This window comes from Mustela nigripes, chromosome 4 (genome assembly GCF_022355385.1).
Source record: "Mustela nigripes isolate SB6536 chromosome 4, MUSNIG.SB6536, whole genome shotgun sequence".
Lineage (NCBI taxonomy): Eukaryota > Metazoa > Chordata > Mammalia > Carnivora > Mustelidae > Mustela > Mustela nigripes.
The window spans coordinates 141034781-141059947 of record NC_081560.1 but is presented as its reverse complement, the minus strand read 5'-3'; the positions used below and the strand labels follow the sequence as shown (position 1 = coordinate 141059947).

At 45.6% G+C, this 25167-nt stretch overlaps 1 protein-coding gene across 1 annotated transcript in view; it reads right to left on the bottom strand.

Moving 5' to 3' along the window:
* LRMDA (leucine rich melanocyte differentiation associated) overlaps positions 1-24964 on the bottom strand; it is a 1051049-nt gene extending 1026085 nt beyond the window's left edge. The window contains exons 1-2 of the mRNA XM_059397881.1: positions 24568-24964; positions 18379-18479 (exon numbers count right to left, since the gene is read on the bottom strand). Coding sequence (XP_059253864.1) covers positions 18379-18479; positions 24568-24597 — 131 coding nt within the window. The 5' untranslated portion in view covers positions 24598-24964. The remainder of the gene's footprint in view (positions 1-18378; positions 18480-24567) is intronic.
* Between the last annotated feature and the right edge of the window lie 203 nt (positions 24965-25167).

Below are 25167 nucleotides of genomic sequence, written 5' to 3'. Positions count from 1 at the left end.
GGGATTCAGTGAGCCCAGGCCTCCTCCGAAAGGGCTAGAAATATCTGTAGAGGAAAAACCAAAAAAAATAGTAACTTTTTGATGTAGAAATCCATGTACCCCAGTGCCCCCAAAGGCCTCCCTCTTCTCATAACCACATACTGTCTTACAGGAGCCCATCAGAGGGTCTGTGGGTTACTCCTGGTTACCCAAGCTGGGTCTGCACAGCAGCATGTCAGCATTACCTGAGAATTCGTGAGAAATGCAGAGGCTCAGGACCAAATCCAGACCTACTTCATCAGACACTGCATTTTAGTAAGACCCCCCCAGAGGATGTGTGAACATACTCAGGTTTAGGAAGTATGTTTTAAGAATCGGCCCCCCAACACCCAGGACATTCTCCAATGATATCGCCCTGTCCCTATCAGCCTTTTATGTCCAGACTGCCCAGCTCATGCCCAAGCCAAGGAGGCAGCAGGGCATTCCTCCACTGTCAGACCTCCCGCCCCCTCACCCCCCCTTGTCTTTTACCAGCAGTAACTGGAGTTAACAGCACAGCCTCAGGTGTCCAGACTCGCCTGCATCTCTCAACCCACCAGGAGCTCAGTGATACTAACAGTTTTCCCCCCACTAATTGTCTCATCACTCCACAACTGCTGCTTTTTATTTCATTATGCTCCTCATCAGTCTCAGATAGGAATATAACCGAAAAAGAAATTGGAGGGGAACAATTTCAATATTTCAAAACACATGCAAATCAACACCCAGAATCCTACCCGGAGTGTTTTTATTGAGACAATTCTGTGCTTGTCTGAGAGATGACCTTATAATAAATAAATTCATATCTTGCAAAGGTAGATTCTCTCCCAACCTTATAAAGCTAATTATACCAGCACAACATAACATTTTCCTAAATGCCTGATAACCTCATCCTGTTACTCAGGAAATATTATTTTTAAATAGGTGTGATAGGTACAAACTGAAACGCTCGGATTTCAATTCCAGCCCCAATTCCCGGATCCCCTCTCTGAGTAATTTAAGGACTTCCTCCAGATACTTTTTCATATTCTTTTAACTGACATTTTATCTTTATACAGTATCTCACAGAATGAGCACGCACTAAGACAATGACAGCCAAGAAGGCCTGTCATTTCTCATTCCGACAAAGACAGATGTCTTACACTGGCTTATGCCAATAATAGATCCAACAAAAAACAAAAGAGACTACACCTGCCGCTGATGTAAAGGCACCAATTCACATTTGTGACACTCATTTGTCAATTAACAGATTTCTTCCATTGTTGACACACGAGACTTAAAAGATGTGGGCTCGAATGTGATGAATTAAAAAAGACAGATGAGTAAGCTATGAGCTGCAAAGTAATGCTATAATATGCTTTAGATATGAATATCAACTGACACCCCTGACAGGCCATACAAGGTTTTATTTCATTTTGCACTGTATCCAGGCTTCATACTTTGTCTTCTTTGTTCGCTTTTCATCAAGCTCCTAACATCTCATTCTGACAGCCAGAGACATTTAAGGCACTTTCGTTTCAAATGCAAGTTAGCGTACTTGATTTGTCATTAAAATGCAAAACGATTGCCGTTGCAGGTAAATGTAGGTATGCTTAAAAGGTTGGATCTGCAAAGGAAAAGCTGAAAATGGTTTGGGTTCCTCGCCTGACCTCTTTCGCAAGCTTTGCAACCTCTGGGACCCCTCTTGGCACCCGCTCTGGCAAAGGCCTGCCCCCAGGGAGCCTCCGGAGCTCTGTGTCCCAGCAGCGACCAGGACAGGTGTACCAACTCAGGGGAGCCAGGCCTGGGTGAAGTGGACCTTTCCCCTCCCCACAGATGTTGGACCGATCTTAAGTTTATCAGTATTGGAACCAGCATTCAGCCTCTGGAGAAGCAGTAGAGACAGGCTTAGGTCAAAAGGCCCCGAAAGATTCTTCCCATCAAGCCCCCATCCAAAGCCCCATCCGACAGCCTACAGGGAAGGAGAAAACTCCACACCCTGGACCTTCCTGCGGTCAGATGGGGACCTCAGGGGGAAACGTTGTTACCATGACTTTTTATTCAGTAAATTCCACTCTTCAGAAAATTATCTTCAAGAAATAGTGAGAACAGTGAAGCCACGATTTATAGGCAAAGATGATCATCACAGCATTTCTTATTAACACCTAAAAGTGGAAACCGGTATTTAAATATATGTAAATAAGAAAACGGCTCTATGATGGTGCATCCGTGGAACAAATATTATACAATCACTGAAAGACCACATTACCAGACAAAACTGAATCACATGATAACATTAAGAGGGGAAAAAGCAGATACAAAACTGTATATACAGCCTGAACCTAATTTGGTAAGAAGTTACGAACAATCTAATGTCAAAAGTAGAATTAGTGGTTCATTGTTCAGCAATAAGATCACAAGTTATTTCATTCTGCATATTTTTTCATGTTTTTAAAAATCTGTATGAAACCAGTATATATTACGTTATAACCAGAAGAAAGCACCAGCAATGCTTGAAAAAACTAATTTTAAAAAGTAAACATTTCTTGGGTCCGATTTCCTGTTCCCTAGCACCACCTTACCATTTGCACTTTCTAGGTCTCCATTTCCTTTGTTAAAAGAAAGTATTAAACCAGCGTTTTTCAAACTATTCCATAGAACCCCAGGGTACTGCAAGGGGCTTCTGAGATTCTTCAAGTGACTGAATTTGAATTTAACATGTGAATTACTTTAGCCATTTTTTGTTTTACTTTAGCCATTTTTTTAAAACCATAATTTAAGTCCAGTATGCACTCTCAAACATGTTAGATACCCAAATTTCAACACCCTAGAGGGCAACAGCCTATGTATGATTTTGTACTGCCAAATTAATTCCTTTTGTACAGACGTTGACGTTTCTTCTTAAAATTGTCTATTAAAGAATATCCTGATATTTACAAGATGACATTTGGGGGGGGAGGGAGAAAATTTACCATTCGCAACTATTTAACTTGGTTAGCCTTAGGTATTGCAGAAAGACAAATCCAAGAATAATGTCAACGCTAGGACTGCTAGAAAACAGCACTTGTCTCTAACCTCACTGCCAAACCTCGTGCGAGATCACCTCAAAAGCTTCATCACTTTTGGTGGCTCCCTTCAGAAAATATTAAAACCCTTATCCCAAAATGTTTTGGGTTTTTTTTTTTTAAGATTTTATTTATTTATTTGACAGAGATCACAAGTAGGCAGAGAGGCAGGTAGAGAGAGGGAGGAAGCAGGCTCCCTGCTGAGCAGAGAGCCTGATGTGGGGCTTGATCCCAGGACCCTGGGATCATGACCTGAGCTAAAGGCAGAGGCTTTAACCCACTGAGCCACCCAGGCACCCCCCAAAATGGTTTTTCTATATAGAACTGTTTGACAAGTAAGTATTCTGCCACCAGAAAAATAACGTGGAAAATCACTCAATTCAACCACCCTACCTCTAAGTCTCCTGCTGACCACGTGTGGTTCCATGAAGCACAGTGTGGGGTACCATGGGGAGAGTGGAGCATGGTAAGTGGGGTCCAGGTGAGTCCTGGCTTTCAGGTGTGCCCTGTGACACTGGGCATAGTATTTCTCAATCTGAGCCACAGGTCCCTTATCGCTTAAAGGGGTATAAAATCCTCAGAGTTGGAGGGGTCTGAGGAGATAGCTGGGTAGCTGCAGAACCATTCGTGTTCTATCATTACCACTGTTTGGTCTATGTGGGAGGAGGGGCGGGAGAACAGTGGGCAAGGCAGCGTGGCACCAACAGTTCACAGGGGCAACAGACGGAAGTGCTTTCAGACAGTTCCTAATAGAAATGTCTTCACTAATAAAATCCAGAGCCGTCTTGCTCTAGATGACCCAGCCCATGCTTCTCTCCTTGCCTTCTCTACCATCTCACTTTATACTCCACAAGTACATTTTTCCTTTAGTAGTAAATCATTTTCAAATCTCCACGTTCTACTGCCCTGCACACTGCTTAAATGTGATTTTTTTTTTTTTTTTTTTTTTTTTTAGTTATCCTCTGGGAAGAGGCTCCAACAAGCCCCTTTAAAAAAAAAAAAGCTAACAGACCCCATTAGTTACAACAGAACCATTCAATTCAATGTAGATCAGAAATTACATAAAACTTGTGGTAAAGCCAAGAAAATGAGAGGGGAGCAACTTAGTTTTAGAATACAGTCACATGTTCCTTACAAGGAAACACACTGTAGGACTAGTGTAGGACTCCTTTTTCATCTGGACACAAGTCACAAACAACAAATGCCATAGGACCCCAAGCTCAATAATCCTAAAGCTAATTCTGCTCAAAAACTAAAGGATCAAAAACGAAGTCAACTGTTTCTGAAATAGCCAGCTCTTTTGGTATATCACCTACAGGAACAAAACTCTTTTACATTTAGTATTTCATTTGATCTGTATAACCTCAACAGAGGAGCCCACTACCTCCATTTGGAAATTAACACAGATTAAATGACTTGCTCAATATCTCAGGGTAATTTGTGATGGACTAAAGACTAACCATCAGGCATCCTGTCTCATGAGCTCATTGCTTTTCTACCAGATCAGACATGTGCCTGAACTCCTCTGGCTTTTTGGTCTCCAACAATGACTGAGCTTCAAATTAACACAAGTTCGGTTGCTCATTCACAAGATTTTAAAAAATAAATAAATAAAATACATACATATAATGCTAATAACCCATTATAGGATGCTAACTAAACCTGTTGGGATATTCATTTTGCAATCTACATGTACATCAAGTTAGGCTGTTCACCTTGGACTAGTGTTCTGACAATCACATCTCAGAACTGCAAAAAATAACTATAGTTACGTGGTACCTAGCAATTGACAAAGCATATGCACTCAAATATCCTATCTCCTGTGTGACCCAGAGACCTTCTCCAAAGTTAACAATATTCTCTGCCTGTAATCAACAGGGAGAAAAGCCTCATGCCCCATAAAGGGCTGTCCAGAGACAACGGCAGCAATGGGACTGGCACACACCTGAGGGGGATCCAAGAACCGTAGCAGGGTCCCACCCCACCCAAGAACCCTCTTATTTGAGCGCAAGGGAGTTTCTTGTGTTTTGTTGCTCATCCTCCTAAAAAAAACAGGAAAATAAAAGTTAATGCGGCCTAATTTTCTACAGACTTTCAAAACACTAATATTTGATGTATAGACTCCAAAGGCTACGGTGTTTATCTCCCCTGAAAAATGAGGAGGGCAAATTTAAGTTTGGGGACAAAAGCCTAACAGCACCAGACTCATGAGGTGAAGAGGTGGTGGCCTGAAAGACAAGTTCCTCTTCTCTACCATTTAGTTACCAACCTACACTAGTTTACCAGATAAAGAGGACAGCAGTGAATTAGGATTAGGGGAAACACGACGGAATTCAATAAGGTGTAGGAGCTAAGCATGTAGGTTTTGAGGTTGGGGTCTGGGCTCCTCACTGACCGGCTAGCTGCAAGCCATTGGCAAAGTTCCTTCCCCTCCACACACTTCAAACCGGGAACGCCTAACTTGCCTTAAGGACTTAAGCAGACCGAGGAACGGTCACTGCGCTCTCTTTTAAAGTAATATCGTGTTTTTAAGCATTCATTTTAGCAAGTGAGAAATTCCCAAATTAAGACAGCATTTTCTGACAGAGGGGCACCTACGTATGACATGCGTAAGTCCGCCCTGGGCTCTCCTGAAAGCAGCTGTCCTCCCATCCTGGAAAAGCTCACATTCCAATGGGAGGCAGAGCTACTGCAAAGGCCCCAAGGCATTCCCAGAACCAATCATGTGCAAGTCAGGGAAGGGATGCACCCCGAAGTGGCAGTCTTACAGAAACTGCGCGGCATGGGACAACAGTATCAAGTGCAATTTCTCAAAGATGAGATTTCAAGTTTTGGTTCCTCCCCTTCTGAGTAAGCCCCGGGGCCAGCCTGCAGGGCCTTGCTGGGTGCTAAGTGGCCCAGCATGCTTATAGCAGGAGTCATGGAAGAACTGCATTAACTGTGACCCTTCAAACAGCATAATTGCCACGTCTATGTGTCAGGGCCGACACTCAGGCCTGCAGAGCCTGGGAACGGGCTGCCCTCCACCAGCTGGAGCTGGCTTGTCTTCGCCACATGCCTGTCACTCCAGGGTGAGGGTTTGAGGGGGAGAACACATACCTCCCCCCACCCAAGTCCGTCCTTGATTGGCCTCCACCATGGACTCTGGCCTGGCTCATTTCTCTCCCCACTGGACTGCTATATCACAGAACCGCTGCCATTCTGCACAGCACAGGAGATACATGTCTGCATGGATGGCCGGGAGCTTGCCATCCTCTCCAATTTCTCTCCTCTTGGACTCCCACAAAACTCCTCAGGGCACAGACACCAGGATCTCACCGTCTCCACTCCGGACAAGCCCAGTTCCAAGGCGCTAGCATCATGCAAGCTATTTGCCCTGCCCAGAAATAACTCTGCTCTCTCTTCAAGCTGTGCCTCAAGTCCCAAGCTTTTCCTCAAATTTCCTTTGACCAAGTCCTCCCTCCTGAAGCCTTCTTGAGCATGAAGATCAATAGTATACTCGTGGCACTAAATTCAAGTGTGTTGTCCTGTGGCTAACTAGGGCTATCACTTAACTTGACCTAGGTCAAGTCCCTGTTTCAGCCTTTTCCCTATGTGGCTTCCCATAGCTGCTCACTAACTCAGAGAACAAGCTTCCCAGACAGCAAACAGTAACTATCCTCCCAATAAGAGAGAACTAGTAAGTTCTCAAGGTCCTCTGGTTAGATTTGACAGTGGCCCTGTGTAGTTCTAGTAATTTAACCCAGATTCACTTTATATTCACACTGAACATGTAAGCTTTTAAGGGAACACATCTCTAAGCTCCAGGTGCTGGAATAACTCAGCCTGCACAGAATATTCACATGTCTACAACAAGCAGAAGGGACCTCTGAAGAACAATGACCCAAGGTCCAGATAGCCTGGGGGGAACCCTGCCATTCTGAGCACTCTCCACCTCCACTTAGCTGAATGGTCATCTATGGTCATGACTGTGAGCCATCCAAAGACCATGAAGACTATTGACAGAGAGGTGCATCCCTGGAGGGACCCAGTTCTACATGGCAGCAAGAAAGAGAAAGACCACTGTAAGCCTGCTGGCATCCTCCAAGACTTAAGTCACCCCAGTCCTGCCTTCCACTCACCAGCTAAGAAGAAAGAAGAAAATTCCCTGCAGTCATCCTTCTGGGGCCCTGTGTCACGGTCTGGAACAATGCAGTACTCTACAGAGGCGGGACACTTGACCAAAGAACCTTTGGGAGTCATCACCAGGCTCCATTTTTCTATACCACAGGTCAGGTTCTTACCAGAGCCCTGCCTCCAAGAACAGAATTCAAGAAACTAGTTTGTTCTATCTAATTACAACTGGAAGGATGATTGGCTTTCCATGAGCTTGGTCTGGCTCAGGTATCTGAGAAGAATTCACAAGAGCCAACCAAGACAAACCCACAATTCAACAGTCCCCACAGGAGAAGACATCCCACCCTCCTAAGTTCACCCTCGGGGTCATCATCACCCCCTGTTCTTGGGAGGTGTGAATCCAGAAGATCAGGCTACCACACGGATGTACTCTGAGGGGAGAGGGAATCCATTCTGAAAAATAAGCCCCGGAAACAAACTCCCCACCAGGCAAGGCCAAGGTAGCCCCTCACAAACGGACATGCCAGCAAGCAAACGCCCAGTCATTCGGCTTCTCAGAAAGTGGGAAGCCTTTTCCCAGCAAAAGTTCTCCACTAACTCTGTCCCCTCTCTCTTGCTCTTCCAGCCCATAGTGACTTTTCCTTGGTTCCCTCAACAGGGAAACCAAACCAACTGCTGCCAAACCAACTTAAGAAAAAGAAGTCACTAGAATGTCAAGAAATAAAGCACCTCGCAACACACATATTTAAATATCTCCACGGGTGTAGGTCTCAGTGCAACAGCAAAGAGTCTGGGGGAAACAGTGTCTCTGCAAACAGCAGTTTATTTGAAAAGAATACATCTAATTTATCTCCCGTCCTGTTACTTCCTTAGCAGTACGGAAAGAAAATGAAGCCAGCTCTGATGGGGGCAACTTTAATTTTGCAGTATTAAAAATGAAAAGGGGCTTCCTTTGCCATCATCCTAGGCTCTTCCCACTCACATCTGCTGCACATCTGAGCACCATTCAGGAGAGTCAACAGCATTAACCAGCAGGGGCATGGAGTCCACAGGGACGAAACTACTACAGATGTCACATTCGGACAGCGGTCAGCAACACAAGTGTCTTTCTCCGCACGTCTGCTATCACTCCCCTCTCTTTACTGCCTCTGCCGGGAGCTCCCCGTAGGGTACCCTCACTGGAGGTATGCCATATAGAGAATGCATCTTTTCTTCGGTAAACAAAGCTGTACCTAGGAATCATCCAGCGTCTCACTGACCCATATCCAACTCAGGCCAGAGTTCCAGAGACCATCTTCCTCCACCCACGATCCAAGTCTTTCCCCCTCGGATCCATACATTTGTTACTACAATAATTTGAGACTTCATCAGAAAGGCCATTAGGCTGGCAAACTTTCAATAATTTAAGTGATTCCTTGTATATAAATATTTCATATCAGAAATCGATTTCCAATGAAGTACGCATGAAGAATGACCACACGGAGTGGTGTCCAACTACAGCCTGTTGTTCCCAGATATGGGCGGCGTGATGGTGCCTCTGAAAAACTCAATTCCACACGAGGCCCTGCCTACGCACCGCCTAGGTACAAGTAAAACGCCTGCCTTTAACTCTTCTTTCGCGTCACAGCAGAAACAGAGCCAATGGAGTCTGCGGGATGAAGGGCGAAATCAAAGTCTTTGAAACAGATTTTTTTTGCCAATAACCTGGGAGGATTGAGAAGCTTGAGAAATGATGCCGGATCCTTGAACGGTCATGTCTGGAAAGCACTGCATTTAGTACTGGGTTAACACAAGACTAAGATTTAAAGCACTCCAACCCTCAAAGAGCTCTGGTCACCTGGCCCCTCGCATGTCATGAGGCAAAGAAAAAATTCCTGTTTCTCCAAGTTGTGAGAAAACACAGGCTGTGATGATGCAACCCCAGATCGCCAGACATGCACACGTGCTTCCCGAGTGGCATGCACAGCAGTCACATTGGAAGGGGTGAACAAAGAACAGGGACGCACCATTAACCAGGGCTCCAGGCAGCAGAGAATAAACCAATTCAAAACCAATAGGCACTGAGGCCCCAACAAAAACTTTCCAGGCAGCCTCAGGAGTGCGATAGCCCAGGACCCTAGGCAACGCTCTGGTGTAGCAAAGAAGGAAAGGTAAGCAGGGGGGCCTCACTGAAGCCCCCCACCTTGCCCTCTCCAACACTGGCCACTGCTTTCCACCTTTTCTTCCTTGGGTACCAAGAGGGGGAGATGTAACAAGACCAAGTAGGGGCTGAACCATGTAAAATATGCCCAATTCTTGTGCCAAGGCTGCAGCACAAAATTGAGCAAATTAGCATGCATATATAACCGCTCTATGTACTATTCGGCAAAGAACCACCTCACTGATGGAGACTTAGAACACACGTGTGTGCGTGCACGTGCACGCGCACGCACACACACACACACACACACACACACACCGTGAAACTATTTTTTACCAGAGCAATAGCTGGAGGGAAAAAAAATTCTAACTCCTCAAGCCTTACTGAAAGCTAAATCCTGTCTCGCTTTAGCTGGTGCATTCAGTTTGATGTAGCTAAATTAACAAAATATTCCCTTGGCATTTAAATTATCTTTTTCTTTCCCTTTTCCTCCTTGTAAGCAGAGTGGGGGGAGACGCATAATAATTCAAAAGACAAAGCAACTTCAAAACAAAATCAGTTACTTGTAAACAATCCTTGTGGGGACTTTTTCCCCTGCTCTCCTCACGCCCCCCCAACCCCAAGAAAAACAGCCCTGCCAGTTGTAATAGAAAGCCAAGTAAAGATAAATCAATTAGCTTGCTAATTTCTCCCCTCTCATTTATTTAGCTCTGCACTGTATTTGTCGTAATTGACTACAATTATGTTAATTACTAACTCCAGTATAATTACTATATTTATTGTCATTGAGCATGCGATGTACCCACAGCAAAGCTGGCATTTGTGGGGCATCAAGAAAGCAAACTGTCGAGAGGTGATTCTCTCTGCAAACTGGCGGATGTGGCTTCAGCAAATCAAAGGGCAAAAGAGATTTCATGCAATGTTAGTTTGAAAGCACCGGTTCATTAAGGATATTAATTTTCTGATAACTACACATTTAAGCATGACACACTAGAGCAGGATCTACAGGATTTCGCAATTATTAATGCGTGACAGTTTCAAATGCTAAGTGAATCAATTAAACAGCAGCATTCACAATTTGAGAAGAGATAACTGCTTCATAACTACCTAAGACTACAATTTTCACATGACAAAAAAGAGCCATTGAGGCGCCTTCAAAACCTGACAGGTCAAGAAAGAAGTTTGAAACAAAAGCACCTTACAACCATCATCTCTCCTCTTTACTTGTCAGATCAACTTTGCTAGTGTCTCCCCAGAAACGGCATCACATGCCAGCTGCCACAAGGTGATTTTTCATGTCTTGTCAAAGAAATCTTTTATTCTATTTGCTCTGCATTAACATGTTACATTTATTGATCAAGGGCCTGTTCGGCAGCCACAGCAGGGCACTGAGCTCTCCATGCCTACGGGGCTTTGATGTCCCAGTGACATTCGAGCCCGAATAATGCACATACTAAATGGATTTAATGCAGAAATGTGTTTGGGCCTGACAGTTACATTAATAACAGCCCCTCACACTGATAAATATGCAATTGCTACTATTAAGAGTTACCCAATTATGGGGAAAATATTTCTCTACCTTATAAATAAATCCATCAAGAAAAAAAAAAGTTTTAACAATGGTGCATTTTCTTAAAACACTTCTCCAGCTGCAGAAAACAGGGCATGTGGGGGTTAACACCCCCTCTCCGGCTCTCCCCTCCAATTGTTTTTAATAAGTCTTGCTTTATCTCAAGAATGGTTTGGGGTTTTTTGTGGTTGTTTTGTTTTGTTTTAAACCTCTTCTGTTGGTCTTCCCTGCTCTACCCGTCTCTTATTTTTTCAGAACCAGAGAAAAAGCAGATACTCAAGGACACTGAAAATCGGGTTCTGTATAAACTCAGAGAGGAGCTTAGGGGAGGTGGTGCAAAGGTGGGGGGCACAGAGCTGATCTCTGTAATGATGGCTCTGGAGGAGGAGGGGTCCTTAGAGCGCGAAAGAGAGAGAGAGAGACCCTAAAAACCTGAACATATGTGTCTGTCTCCTTCATTTAATACCTTCAGTGACCTTGTGCTAGGGCAGTGATGGGGGTGGGGGTGTGAAGGGGAAGGGAAAGCAGCTGGGAGAGCAGAGACCTTTTATTAGAAAAGTCTTGGCCAGGGAGAATTTGTAGTTATTATATCTCTGCAGTTAAACACAGGCACCCAGCAAAAGCATAATCGTTCCCTTTTCATCATAAAGGAGCAGAGAACAGCTGAAATGACCAACACTGCAGTCCCAGAGGACACCAGAGGGAAGAGGGTTTTCAGATGGTGGGTGTGTGGATGCAAGTGAATACATGTGCAAGTACAGACCGGGACACACACACACACACACACTTCTTTTCTCTCCAGACTCAACCCTCATGCATGCAGCAGTGGGTCTCAGAGTCCCCATCCCAAGGCTGGGACAGAGAACCACAGCAACTACCAAGCCACTTCCCAGGACAGTAGCCTTCATCTGAGCCATACCTCACAGCCCAGCGTGGAGAGGCGGGCAAGAAGAGAAGGGACTGAGTTTCCTGGGAACCTCCCACCTCCAAGCCAGACCAGGTCTTACCATAAGGTCCTGTAAACCCAATGTTTCCGAACCAGGTTTTTGGAGAAACAGACGAGAAAACACAACAGATTGGACACGGAAGCCAACAGGGTCCCCAGTTTGGAGCTGCAGAATCCACTGTGACCCCCCCTCCCCCAACAATGGTGGCTTCTGCAGGCTGCTCAGTAACTTTAAGAAAAAAAGGAAATCTTTTCCCTGCACAAAGAAATACAGGCTTGGAAAAGGCTGCCCATCTTCTTGCACACAAAAAAGCAACATCTTATATTTTAAGAAGCAGTTTGGAGTAGCTATAGAGATGAAGTCAAATCCCCACGGCCATTTAATCCCCCCTCTTCCATTTAACCATCAGAGTAGTCTGGGGCCAACTCCTTCCTCTGTCTGGGTCTCCGTTGCTTCATCTGTAAACTGTGGGTAGTAACAGTCACATTGTAAAATGCTGTTAGGAAGACTGAATACCACTTGACGTGTTCTGCTCAGCTCTGGCAGATAGTAAGAGCTCCGTAATATTGGTTATTAAGACAATAAACATGACTAGTGTCAGTCATCTGATACCTTGTCACTGGACTTCTTTGGAGAGTGAAGCCAGTCCCCTCTTAATGCCTATTTGCGAAGTTCTTTTATTGTGGAACTCCAGAGAGTCACTTTACAACCTATCTGGGACAAGATTCAGAGGTCTTCCTCAACCAAACGCTGTTAGCATGGGGAAGGGTTCTTTTTGCCCAAGGCTGCCCCATGCCCTGCAAAGCATCTCTGGCCTCAGCCACTAAAAGCTAGTAGAACCCCTACCTCCATCATTGTGACAGAACTTTGTGGTTGAGAATTTGAAGAGCCAAGGAGGACAAAGTCTGAAAGGGTGAAGCTTGCCCAATCTCTACCCTTCCCCCAAAACACCATTCCTTCCAACTGCTACCCTGACAACATGGCAGGCACCTTTGTCCACAGGATGGACGGCAGGGCAGATGGAGAAGGGAGAGCGGGGAGGCCCCAGTTCAAACAGCTCAGGGAGACAAACTTTACAAAGGGAAATTAAACCCAAGGTTCTGAGGGAGTAAAACAGTTGAGAAGGGAAATAAAAGGCATTCCAAGAAAGTGTAGGAATTTCTTATTCTAGAGACAAACACAGTAGGAAATCTGGAGACACTGTTTATCAAAGTACTTTCTAAATCACACTGAAAGTTACAGGGAAAGTTACAACATCATCTATGAGAAAGCTGAACATCCTGACAGCCCCATAGACAACTCTCTCCAATCTTCCACCACTTCCCCAATGGAGACTTACCCACAGTGGCTCAAAACCCATTTTCCCTGCCCAGAGGGTTATAAATCCAGGAAGGCAGGACATTCTTGGATGAGGAAGAGGATGGTACTGTTTAATCCATGATATATGCTCCCTTAGTGATCTTCCCTCACCCCCCTCCCATGCAAGGGAAGGCCAGTGATATTCTTGTAACGAAAAAGGTGCTTTTTGCAACACTGCCCAACTGAGAACACTCATTCTGACACACAAAGATCCTTGCCTCCTTGGAATTCATCAATGCCCTAGAACTATTTTGAAAATTCACTAACAGTTTATCTTTCTAAAGTCTATCTTTTCTACCACCATCTCTACCCCTCAAGGTTTAGGGACGTGAGCTCTGTGGTCATCTCCACCCCACGATCAATGTGCTCTCCAAGTAAGACCACTGCATTTGCATTTTAAAAACAAGTATGGACAAGGTTCCCGGCTGCAAAGAAATGATTTGATGAAGACCTATGTCAACAGAACATGCCCTATGAACTGTTCTCCTGCGAGTCTGGGTGGGGAATTTTCTCTGACCCATTCCCACTGTACTATGAACAAAGGTATGCTCCTAACAGACAAAGATGAAAATACATAGAAGACAACTGGGTTGAGCCTATGGAATGTCAAAGGCAGCTGGAGAACTGAAGTAATTGGTTAGCATCGGCTAGGTTACGCTGTGTTAACAAACACCTTAAACTCTTACATTGTTCTCATCTAAAACTGACATCCAACATGGATAAGCTGAGGGTTTTGCTCATTTACAGTCAGAACCCAGGGATTACAGCAGGTAGAAGAGTAATTGGCAAACTGTGCACTGGCTTTTCAAGTTTCTGCCAGTTGGTCATACCAAAGGATGCAGCAATGTGCCAACATTCCATGTGCAGAAGGAGAGAAAATCCTGAAGGTCCATCAGGAACCCCAATGACTACCATGGATTGAACTGGCCCCTGAGGAGGATTCAGCCTAGGCTTTCAGCCTCCCTAACAACATGTTTTAGCTCCAACTATAGCTATGCTTCTTGAAAATCTATTATGTGCCACGTAATTTTTTAGGCACTTTCCGCAGTCACACACTCAATTTCTACAATCAGCCTAAGGCCAGTTAAACAACTGGTGAGTGACACGATTGCAAGCCAGGGTGTTTAACCACAAAGCCTTGGTTCCTTCTAATTCCCTGCCCATTTTCCCAATTTTGCAGCAAGTTACCAGGCCCAATTTCATCTGGCACTTCCTATCAGACACAACTGGTGGTGTGCCTATCCCTGGAGACCTTACTGTGCACCTCCAGTGTCCACCTCACTGCCTTTGTGGGGGTGAGGGTCACAGAGCCACCATTTCTTTAGAGCTCTCCTGCCTTTCACTGTCATCATCCTGGCCAAAGCCAGGGAAGCAACAAGCAAGCTCCCACCTTTTTCTCCTCAACAATCCCCGCATCAAGTACATTTATCAGAGTGATGCTAAGTAAGATGCAAGTGCAAATAATTTGGTTTTTAAAATGTATGCTTCCTGTTGCCATAGATCAATTAAACCCTCTCCATTTTATTGCCAGATTGACACAGATGTATTTATCGCAGTTTGCCATGGGAGCCCTGCTCTGCCCACTGTGTTCAAGCAGCTCAGCAAGCAACTGACTCCAATCACTAGGGACTCAGGGCCCTTGGGGCTGTGGGATTTGGGACGGACACCACAGAGAACTCTGTCCCTTCCCAATCCAGGGAAAAAGGGAAATTAAAGCTGGAGTGGCTCATTAACAAGCTCTTTGCCTTGAGCAGATCACACAACTAGCACTGGCCAGAGCATAGGAACTTTGTTGATCAGAGTAAAAATAAAATATGAAAACCTCAAAAACAAGTACAAGGAAGAGTTGGGACAATGGGTTCTCAAATATTCTTAGTAGCAGAAATCGGTAGGTAGAAGCTCTCAAGGGCAATCTGACATCTTTATCAGACCCCTCTGACAATTCTGTCTCTATGAATTTGTCCCAAGAAACTAATCAGAGTCCTATTCATGAGTATTACAAGAATATTTATAACGTATTTTTAACAGTAAAAATCTGGAAACAATCTAAACGTCCAACACTAAGAAATAAGAAACCATTAAAAACTGTAATGTAGTATTTACTGATAGGAAAATGCTTCCAACACAATGTGAGCAACAGCACATTTTTAAATATTTGGCATTATAAGAGGTTGGAAGACAATAAAGTGTCAGCAGTGGTGATTTCTAGTGGCAAGATTATCAGTGACTTGAAGAAAGAGCATTTCCTTATACTTTGCGTAGAACATTTCTGTGTTGATCATGTTTCTATTTAAAAAAAAAAAATCTTCAAAAAACAACATCTCAGTATGATTTCATGCAGATGCAGACATTGGACTCGTGATCATTAATGCATTAAAATTCAAGAAGCAACATTCCTCCTCCTAGGCATTACCTGATGAGCTCCCTAAAGCCTCTATCCCCCATTCCAGTGTGAATGGCAATCACCTGTCCCTGGGAATCATGTCCAGGAAGGAGATGTAGGCTGAAAGGCAGAGGAGAGAATGTGTGTCTTTGAAGGCAGGCAGAAGTTTCATTCGGACCGGTTTTCCTGCTTCGATTTTCAACTTGCAACCTGACAGGGTACACACCAGCTCCAGAGACTTTCATTTCCCCAGGGCAGAGTCCCAGAAACAGTACAGCTCGAATTTCCACAACCTTCTGCATAGACAGGTAACCAGTTTACTATTGGCAGACCCAAAAGAAGCAGAAGATTCACAAGAATTAACGCAGGAGAGAAGGCAGACATGTAACAGGATAAAATTTTCTATGTACAGGGACTTAAAACCTAAGTTTAGAGCTTATAAATCCCTAAACCTCCTTCCCTCTAGCATGAACAGTGGCCACAGAAGAATCAGGAGAACAATTACTTTTATCAATGAGACTAACAATGTTGATGGTGTATGGTTATGAATTTATGGTAAGACAACAGAGAAGGATGTTCCTAATGTGAGTGGTTAACTGAAGACTGGTGCCCCCCTTTTAACTACTACATTGGCAAGAAGGAATACAATATGGCCACTTAAGACATTCGTATTGTAGTATATGCACAAAATAGCTCTGGAACTATCCAATGTTGAGTAACAGCAGGGCCGAGGAGAACTGGGAGGCTAAAAATAATCTACATGTAAAGAAGAAGGTTTTCCTCCTCTTTGCACTTTTGTTCCTGTGCACTGTACACTGTGTGCGCACCCCTCCATTGCTCATTCCTGCCCCCATCCAGCTATAACCCAGTGTGGAGATCACACACCAAGAGGAACAGGCCCCTGACCAGATGGGACAGCACCTCAAACAACACTACAGAAATGTTCTCCTCTCAACAAAGGAGAATTAAATTCACAATTAAATTCACAATTCCCCTCATTCCAAATCTGTTTTCCTAACCTTCCTCTCACTCAATTGCCCTGCTTCTAGAACCTGTCCTTTCTCATGATAAATCCTTATATATCGAGCCCCTTCTCACCACTGACTCTGCTCATTTCTCTCCCTCCCTCTCTTTCTTCTTCTTCTTCTTCTTCTTCTTCTTCTTCTTCTCTCTCTCTCTCTCTCTCTCTCTCTCACACACACACACACACACCCCTCCCAGGGTCCAGCCCCTTCCCTGCTAAAGGGAAGCAGGGCCTCCGAGTTTGACAAAGACAGCTCTGTTTCTTCAGACCTGACAACTCAGTCCCATGACCTGTCCCCACTGACACACTCCCTCATGGGGCCCATCCTCCTCCAACCCACATCCGGGCAAGGCAGCCACAGCCTGAGCCACAATGCCCCCAAGCTTCTGGAAGCCAGTCACAGAAAGAGCTCCTTCCGATAACCAAGCAAAGAAACCCTCTCCATGAGTCTGCACTGGGGAACTGCTTAAGGGACACACATGTCCCAGGCACTATCCGGTCCAGGCTCTGTACTTTTGTCCTATCCTATCCTTTTGTCCTATCCTCGGACCGATGACCCTCCTTAACTTCCTTAGAGTCCGCATTTCTTTGTTTGGCATCCTCTCAACACTATACATCAGTTTGACTTTTCAGTTTCCCTATCTCTCCAGAAGGATACCAACCTCTGTACCCACACACTCAGTGCCCACTCTCTTTCTACATAACCCTCTGGACACCCCTTCCCTAAAGACCATGCATCTCCATAAGGACCAGCCCAAAAAGCTCTGTCAGTTTAAAGTCCCCTCTACCTGCTGGTGACTTCACATCCTGCATTTTGTCCATTTTCTCTCAAACTGTTATTTCCCAAGTGTCTGGACTCAGAGGCTGGGAAAGAAAAGACCAAGTCATGGAAACACAAAAATGCCTGAGCCCTGGAATGGGATTCCATCTCGTCTCTCTACCCCAAGACAGTTTGTTCCTTTTGGAGGACAGCACAGTTCTCAAGGGAGCACTTAGAAGAAAAGCCCTACATGGAACCAGCTTATTAGGAAAACCACCACCCTGACCCCTGCTCATGTATCCCACTGTTATCTGCTTTCCAAGTACCTCCTACTTCCCTCTTCCAAGCCCCCAAACCAGTCACAATGGATAGCTTCAATGAAGAAATGAAATCACTGTATATTTTCCAATGGAATAATACAGAAGATCACACTTAACTTCTGCCAAGATTGGAACAGTTGTTAGAGTGCGCCTCCCTCCTGCCCCATGCCAACAGTGTCTGAATGGCTTCAAAATACCATCTGGGAGAAATCATCACAAAATATTTAAGGCTCCAATTCATTAAAAGAAAAAAAAAAATCAAAGGAAGAACACACACACACATATATGCACCTTACCTGTGATTCAGCAAATCTCTGGGAGATGAGGTTATCCTGAAAAGCATTTCTAAACGCCCCCAAATGCCCCTGTTGGTTCCATCTCATTCCTTCCACCAAGAGTGTTCTAACTTATCTACATGGTCATCAGTGACAAAGGTAAAGAACAAAGTAACACTATGATGGTCCCCCTTGGAGGACCTTGGAGGAGAGGGAGGATGTCCACGCTCGCAGCTTTTTCAGTGGCACAAAGAGGCTAGCCAAAGATTCATCTGAAGCAAAGGCCCACTTTTGAGGTGTGATTTCACATGTCTCAGAGTCCCCACACCCTACGCAGAACTGGATGGTGATTTTCACCCACGGGCCATGACCAGGGGACTGGGCCTCCCTGGCCTGGTCTGCATCTTGTGAAGGGTACATACCTCAGAAGGTTAAAGCTCAGATCGAGCCTCTTTGCGAAATGTCCACAGTCCCTTCCAAGGTGCTCTGGAATTTCTCTGCAGTCCTGGCCTATGTAGGACACCTGGAAATTAAATGAAACAGAAACAATGTGGCAATTGGAAATCGCCCAGCTGCTCCCAACCCTGAGTCATTGATCTGAAGATTGCTTCCGCAACTTTGAACCAACGCGCTCCTCACACACACAAAAAAGCCCCATTTGTGACTGTTTTCCTGATCAAATCAGCTTTGGGGGCTTCAGGGACTCTGCCAAGAGTTCCCCTTTCCTGGTACCCTTAGCATGATGGAGGCTAATCCCAGCACAATGGAAATTGGACTGAAATTGGCCAGATTCAGGTGTCCAGAAAAGGCCCCATGTCAGAGCACGCTGATATAAACACAGCAATCAGCCTCTCGCTCAGGGGCCTTTCCAACAGCTGCCCCTCTGGCTCTCCTCCTCCCTCTCCTCCTCTGTCCCCTCCCCCCCCCCACCCCAAATACCCTGTTATGCACATTACCTCATAAAAGACACAGCAGATGCACTTACCAGCATTCAACCTGCAGGGTGCTGGAACAAATAGGGTTGGACAAGAAAACCTCCCCAGACCGCCAATCCCATCCTATTACTACTCCATATAAAACATCCCCCGCACTCTGTACAAAGCTGATTTGAAGGCGGCAGGGAAACGAAGGGTGGCCACAGCTTGCAAGAAGAGTCTCCAGGGAGCCTTTTGCAACCAACCCTACTCAGGCTGCAGAGCTGTTCCCTTAGGCCTTTATTATTTTATCATCATTATTAACCTAGTGTATGTCCAAATATTAAGAAGCTGAATTGAAATTTGATGCCAGAATTTGATTGTAGGAAGGTCAGAGGGCTTTCTCACATCTCCAACCACTCAATCTTTGAAAAACGTTTTTTACAGATAGTTGCCAATTCAACCACAGGGCACTAATTCCAAAATCCATAGAACAAACCCATGGGTGACAGTTGGCCAGTGGGATCAAAATATAGGATACTTCTCTAAAGGACTCCCTACCCCCAGCTGCCAGGTAGAAATTCGGGCCTATTACATGACTACAGTCTTGATCCTTCCTCCCCTGCCCCCCAAATGCACCTCCTCCTATACATACATGTAAGAATGTCTTGGAATAAGTAAAAGATTCCCCCAGGGGTTATGCTTCCCAATGGGGACAAGAATATGGTGGCCATATAGAACTGAAGATATTAGGTTGAAATTATGATTACTAATATTCAATCCTAAAACTACAGAAATAGCACTTTCATAGGACTCAATCTTATTAAAAAAAAAAAAAAAATCACACTGTACCTTCCTACACTCAGTTTCAAGTCTGCTCCCAGCCCTGTCCTATCCAATGGGCACAGTACAGTATCCTGTACTCACACTCTCAGTAACTTCATTTCTCAAGGAGAAAAAGGTTGGGAAAAAGGACAGAAAAATAGCAGATTCCGATAAAATAAGTTGGACTCCGGAAGACACAGACTAAAATATAAAGGTCTCTAAGTTCAATTTAGCCACCTCCATTTTCTACATGGGACCTGTCCTTCCTCAGAACTCCTTGGGTAATAAACTTCTGCTTCCAAACACAGACGGAAATCATACAGCAAGAAGAGACTGGGGATATAAGGCCCCAATCAATCTAGGGACTTTAATTCCCCTGCAGAAGCCCACTCGATCAGCAGCCATTTCTGTAGTACAATATCACAGTGACCCTGGAGGCCCATGGAAATCACCAGAAAACCCATCCCTTTCACCACATCATGCACCCAATCTCATAGGTATCGTTATTCAAGATCTCCGTGGTATATACAGCATAGAGGCTGAGGTTTAGATGTAGAAACGAAGCTCTGTCCTTATAGACTCACCAAGGACTCCATCTCGTAGGGACTCCATTTCTTGAAACCCCTCATGTTTTTAACAAAGAAACTAAGACTTCGGCGGCATGCCCACTGTAAGACAGCTTCGTAATGATAAAGTCCTGCACCAGGACTAGGAACTTCCAACTTGGGCACCATGGAGTTCTTATGAATCCACACATGGATGTGGATTTTCTTGATCAATAAACACCAGTGGCACATCTACCATCACGTTTTGGCTTCAAAAATGCATCTTCCTGGCTAAAAGGTTGTGACCTACTTCATGATATAGGATGTTGAGAGCACCAGAGGAGTATTAGAACCTAGGTAGAGGGAGATTTGCTCCCCCTTTTCTTCTGTAGGATCCCCTTTCAGAGGCAAAAGGAGCACCAAGGAAGCTATCACCATGAAGCCTGCAGATCATTCACATGCCTAACAAGACGTATCAGCTTGTTTTATTACAATAGCTTAACATAACATCCCAGGAAAACTCAAGCACAACTCTTTTCCACAGTGGAGACCAAGTCTCTAAAATTTGGGATGAAAACCAACCTGATAAGCCATCTGCATGCTTGGACACCCCACCACACCAACCCCAGGCTAAACTGGGGCATTTAGAGATGTGAGTTAGGCTGGCCACGTTTAAGGGTCCAAATCAGCAGGACAAGGTTTAAGGCTTAAAAGCAGCTAGCAACCACTGCCAGGCACAGCAACCAACACTCACAATGAGAACAAAGTCCTATTTAACAAGTACTCCTGGGTGGAAGACATTACCTCTCAGGGTATCAGGAAGCTTCTTGGAGCAGAGGCCCACCTACTGTAACAAGGCCCAAAGAGCCAGACCAAAAATAGTTTGCTACTTGAGCAAATAAGGGAAATTGAGACTAAGAGACCCTAAATGCCACAGAAGCAAGAGCACACCCAGAACAAGAGCTATTGCCTTCAGTGAGTTACTTTTAGACTGAAGAACCAAGTTTTGTGCTTTTCATTTGCCTACCTTAGGTCTCCGGTATCGCAAGACTTCTACCTTGTGTGGAATGGTAACAGAAAGGGACACCATTACTGGGGAAATGAAAACTGATGAAGATTTCCCTGCCCTGCCCCCACCCAACCATAAAGGGATACCAGAGAGGAAAATAAGAAGGTCTGTGCAAAATGCCCACCCATACACATACCCAGCACCCCTGAGCAGAGGCCACAGGGAATTACTCAACTATAGGGGACTACAGATTTCTGTTTGCAGTTGAGACAGTCTGGGTCTCTGGACATCTCTAAGCATGGTAGAAGTGTTAGTTGACTCTTTATGAAGACGATTATTTTCTGATAATAATCAGCCCAGGAGTGGAAGATCCTGGATTTTAAATGTGCAGTAGTGAAAGCTCTGTCAGAATAGAAACTGTCACGGGCTGCTACTTCCTAGCTGTTATTCCAGATGGGTCACAATCTCACAGAGCTGGTTTCGTCTTCTGTAAACTAGTCTAACACTAACCACATCCCAAAGGTATGATGAGTAAGGGAACTAACATGTATTAAATGCCTCACACCTGGCTGTTAGCTAGTCGATCCTCATGAAATAGCCCAGTGAGTCATAGATCCTCAACTAACTTAGAGCAATGACAAGAGTACATAGCACTGTCCTCAGCACCTACTGGTCACTCAGTCAACAGGTGAATCAGACCAATACCCTTAAGAAAGGATTTGTTATTCCCATGTCTTGGGAACAAGATTTCAGAGTCCGAATTCCACGTTTGCATTTAGATCTACAATTGTATCGATGCCACTGCTTGGTCATAAACTGGCGGAAAAAGAAGATTAAGAACTTTATGCTGATATAAATGTTGCATTCAAGCCAAGAGAAAGCCAAATAAAGTCAGATTCATGTTGAATAAAAAGATTTTACAGAGAAGAATGGAGAGAGGGCTGACAGAAGCCCGTAGGACTCCTAAAACCCAGGGCAACAGCAGTCAGCCCACAGTGGTGTTGAAAGCAATGACCTAATTTCAACAAAACATCATCCATCTTCTTCAATTGTTTCAGTGGTGGTATGTTTGGTTTTTTGTTTTGGTTTGGTTTGGTTTTGTTTTTCTATGCCCTCAAACCATCTCTTTATTTGGGGGATAGGTCTCTATGAACTTTGAAAAAGTTCTATCTGGTTGTATGTTTGTATATTTAGGCAACACTGCAATAAGAACAGTATCAATACTAAGGGCTCATGGAAGGCTTTTTTTTCTTTTTAAGAAAGCTCAACCAAAATTTAAGAAGTACCATGTGATACACATTCCAAAAACTACTTCTTGTTATGGCTGTCCCTAGAAACTAAAAAGGGCAGAACGCTAAAAACAAAGCAAAAAAGCCCACACCTAAACCCCCGGCTGGCCACTGGCCTAGGAGGTTCCAGACCTGGGAGACTAACACCCCAGCAGCATTTCTTCAGCCTGTCTTAGCTCCTCCCCAGCAGCTCCATCTGCTTAGCACAGTCCCCTAATGCTCAAAATGCCTCACCCACAGGTTAGTAATTGCCTTTGAATCCTTTGGAGTAGTCTAAAAGCAGGCGGTGCAGCAAAATAATCAAGTTAGGGAAACCTGGGAAGAGAAAAGGAGGCACAGGCAAGTTCTTACCCCTCCCGTCAAGTGCTCCAAGTTATTAGAAGCTTCACCCAAAGAATGCTGGGTCTAAAATGCAGAGACCTAGGGTCTGCAGGGAAGGGGACATTCTTGGGCAGAGGCCCTCTCCTCCTACTCCTCCTTCTAGGCAGACATGTTAACTCTCAAAAGCCCTTATCCCGGCCATCTAAGTAAGACCCATCATTTTTAACCTTTCCCACAGGCTGGTACCTCCCTGGCCTTCTCACTTCCAAACTCTGAGAATGTGGAAACATTTGCCCAAAGTCATCTCAAAAAACTAACTGTGCCTGACACTACCTGCCTTAGGCAATCCAAGAGGTGAGCTTCAAAACCTCAGAACTATTTCTCTAGGGCATGCAAGGAAAGGCGGGAGGAGGGCTGGCTTAATCAGAGGTTAAAAAGAGAGCCCTGGCTTTTTCAGAAGGTAAAAGGCCCCTGGGCCCAGCATCCCTCCAGCAATGACTGAGAACACCTGAGGCTCCACTACAGGGCTGAAAGCAAGCGAGGCTAGGTGTCTGTCACCCCGAGCTGAAACTGGAATGTTGCCATTCCTCGGACACCAGTTCCAGAAGTCAGGTGTGGAATGAGCGCTTGCCACTTGTGACACCATGGAGGGAACTGGAGGGTCCGTGAAACAAGTTAGAGAAAGGCAAATACCACATAATTTCACTTCCACGTGGAATCTAGAAAATGAACAAAGCAAAGCACAAAAACAGACTCAAATACCAGAGAACAAATTGGTGGTCGCGGGGGGGGGGGGGGGGGGGGGGGGGATAGGCAAATAGTGAAAGGAATTAAGAGGCACAAACTGTTACGAAAAAAGTCCATGGGATGAGAAGTAGAGCATTAGGAATATAGTCAGTGACATTGTAATAACGTTGCATGGTGACAGAGGCTAACTTGTGGTGAGCCAAGTATAATGCACTGAATTGTCAAATTACTATGTGGCACACCTGTAACTACTATAACATGGTATGTCCACCCTATAATAAACTAAGAAGAGAAATCAGATGCCAAAATAAAACTGGGGGACTTTAGCCTTCTAGCTGCCTTGAATAAGGGGCCTAGGATTGGGATCCAGAGGCAGTCTGCAGTGAGGACCCCAAACCTAGAGCCTGTCGGAATGCACTATGATTTTCATGGTCTTTAGCGGGAACTAGGCACTTTTGCCATCCTGGGCACCTTAAAAAATAAAGAAACCACACACACACACACATACCCCTAATGTTTATATTTTACAACTTCATTAGTACAAGGACGCATATATTAAAATGTTCTCTTTGACCAAAGTTATTTTCTTCTGATTATTAAATGACACACTTTTTAAGAGCCCCCAGAAGTACCATCAGCTGTGGGCATGGTCGCCTCTGCCTGATGGAATAATCAGCACTGCCGGCCTTAGCAGTGACAGAGAAGGGACAGAGAAGGTGGAGGAGACCTTGTCGACCTAGGGGGACTTGCCCTCTTCTCCCACAGCCAGGGGAGGGGGTGGTGCCCTCACCAAACTAGGGCGGGCCTGGGCTCCTTCCTGAAAGAGTCGCCAGCTGGAGACGCAGCCCGCCTGCGGTGGGGCAAGGGGCCCTTTCCAACCTAGGGGTGGCCCCTTGCCCCAGCACTCCCTCCCCACACCGACTGCCCAACGCGAGGGCGGGGTTCGTCCTGGCGGACTTACTTGAGTTCCACTGACCACGAGCCCAGCCATGACGACTGGGCGGACGCGCGGCGCGGAGTGCAGGCGCGGGGCGGCGAGAGCCAAGCACCGAGCGCAGCGCGGCGGCGGGCAGCACGGCCCAGCGCGCAGTTCCGCACTTAAATAGTCAGCTGACCCGGCGGAAGCCCGAGGCGCGGGCCGGGTGCTGGAACTCGGGCTCAGCTGCGCTCCGGCCTCTTGCCCTCGGCAGGCCCTGGAGCCGGTGAACCTAGGCACGCCCCCCCCCCCCCGCCCGCCACGCGCCGCGGGAGGTGGCCCCGAGCGCTCCGCGCTCCCACGGAATGGCCTGACCCCTTGACTTCCCCCATGGCCCCCGGGGCACCCCAGGACCTCATCGCCCCCCTGAGGGCCCAGGGGACCAAGAATAGCATCCCCCCAAAACTCCAAGCCCAGAACTCTACTCCTTTAGTCTAGTGGGGGCAGGCTAGGGAAGGAGGGCTTCGCATGAGGGGGGCCCCATCTGAGTCTTTAGTTAGCCGGGGACATGAAGAGAGGGCATTTCCCACATTTCACAATCCGGATTACATAACTCCTCAACTGCCGGGGGGAGGGATGTTGGCC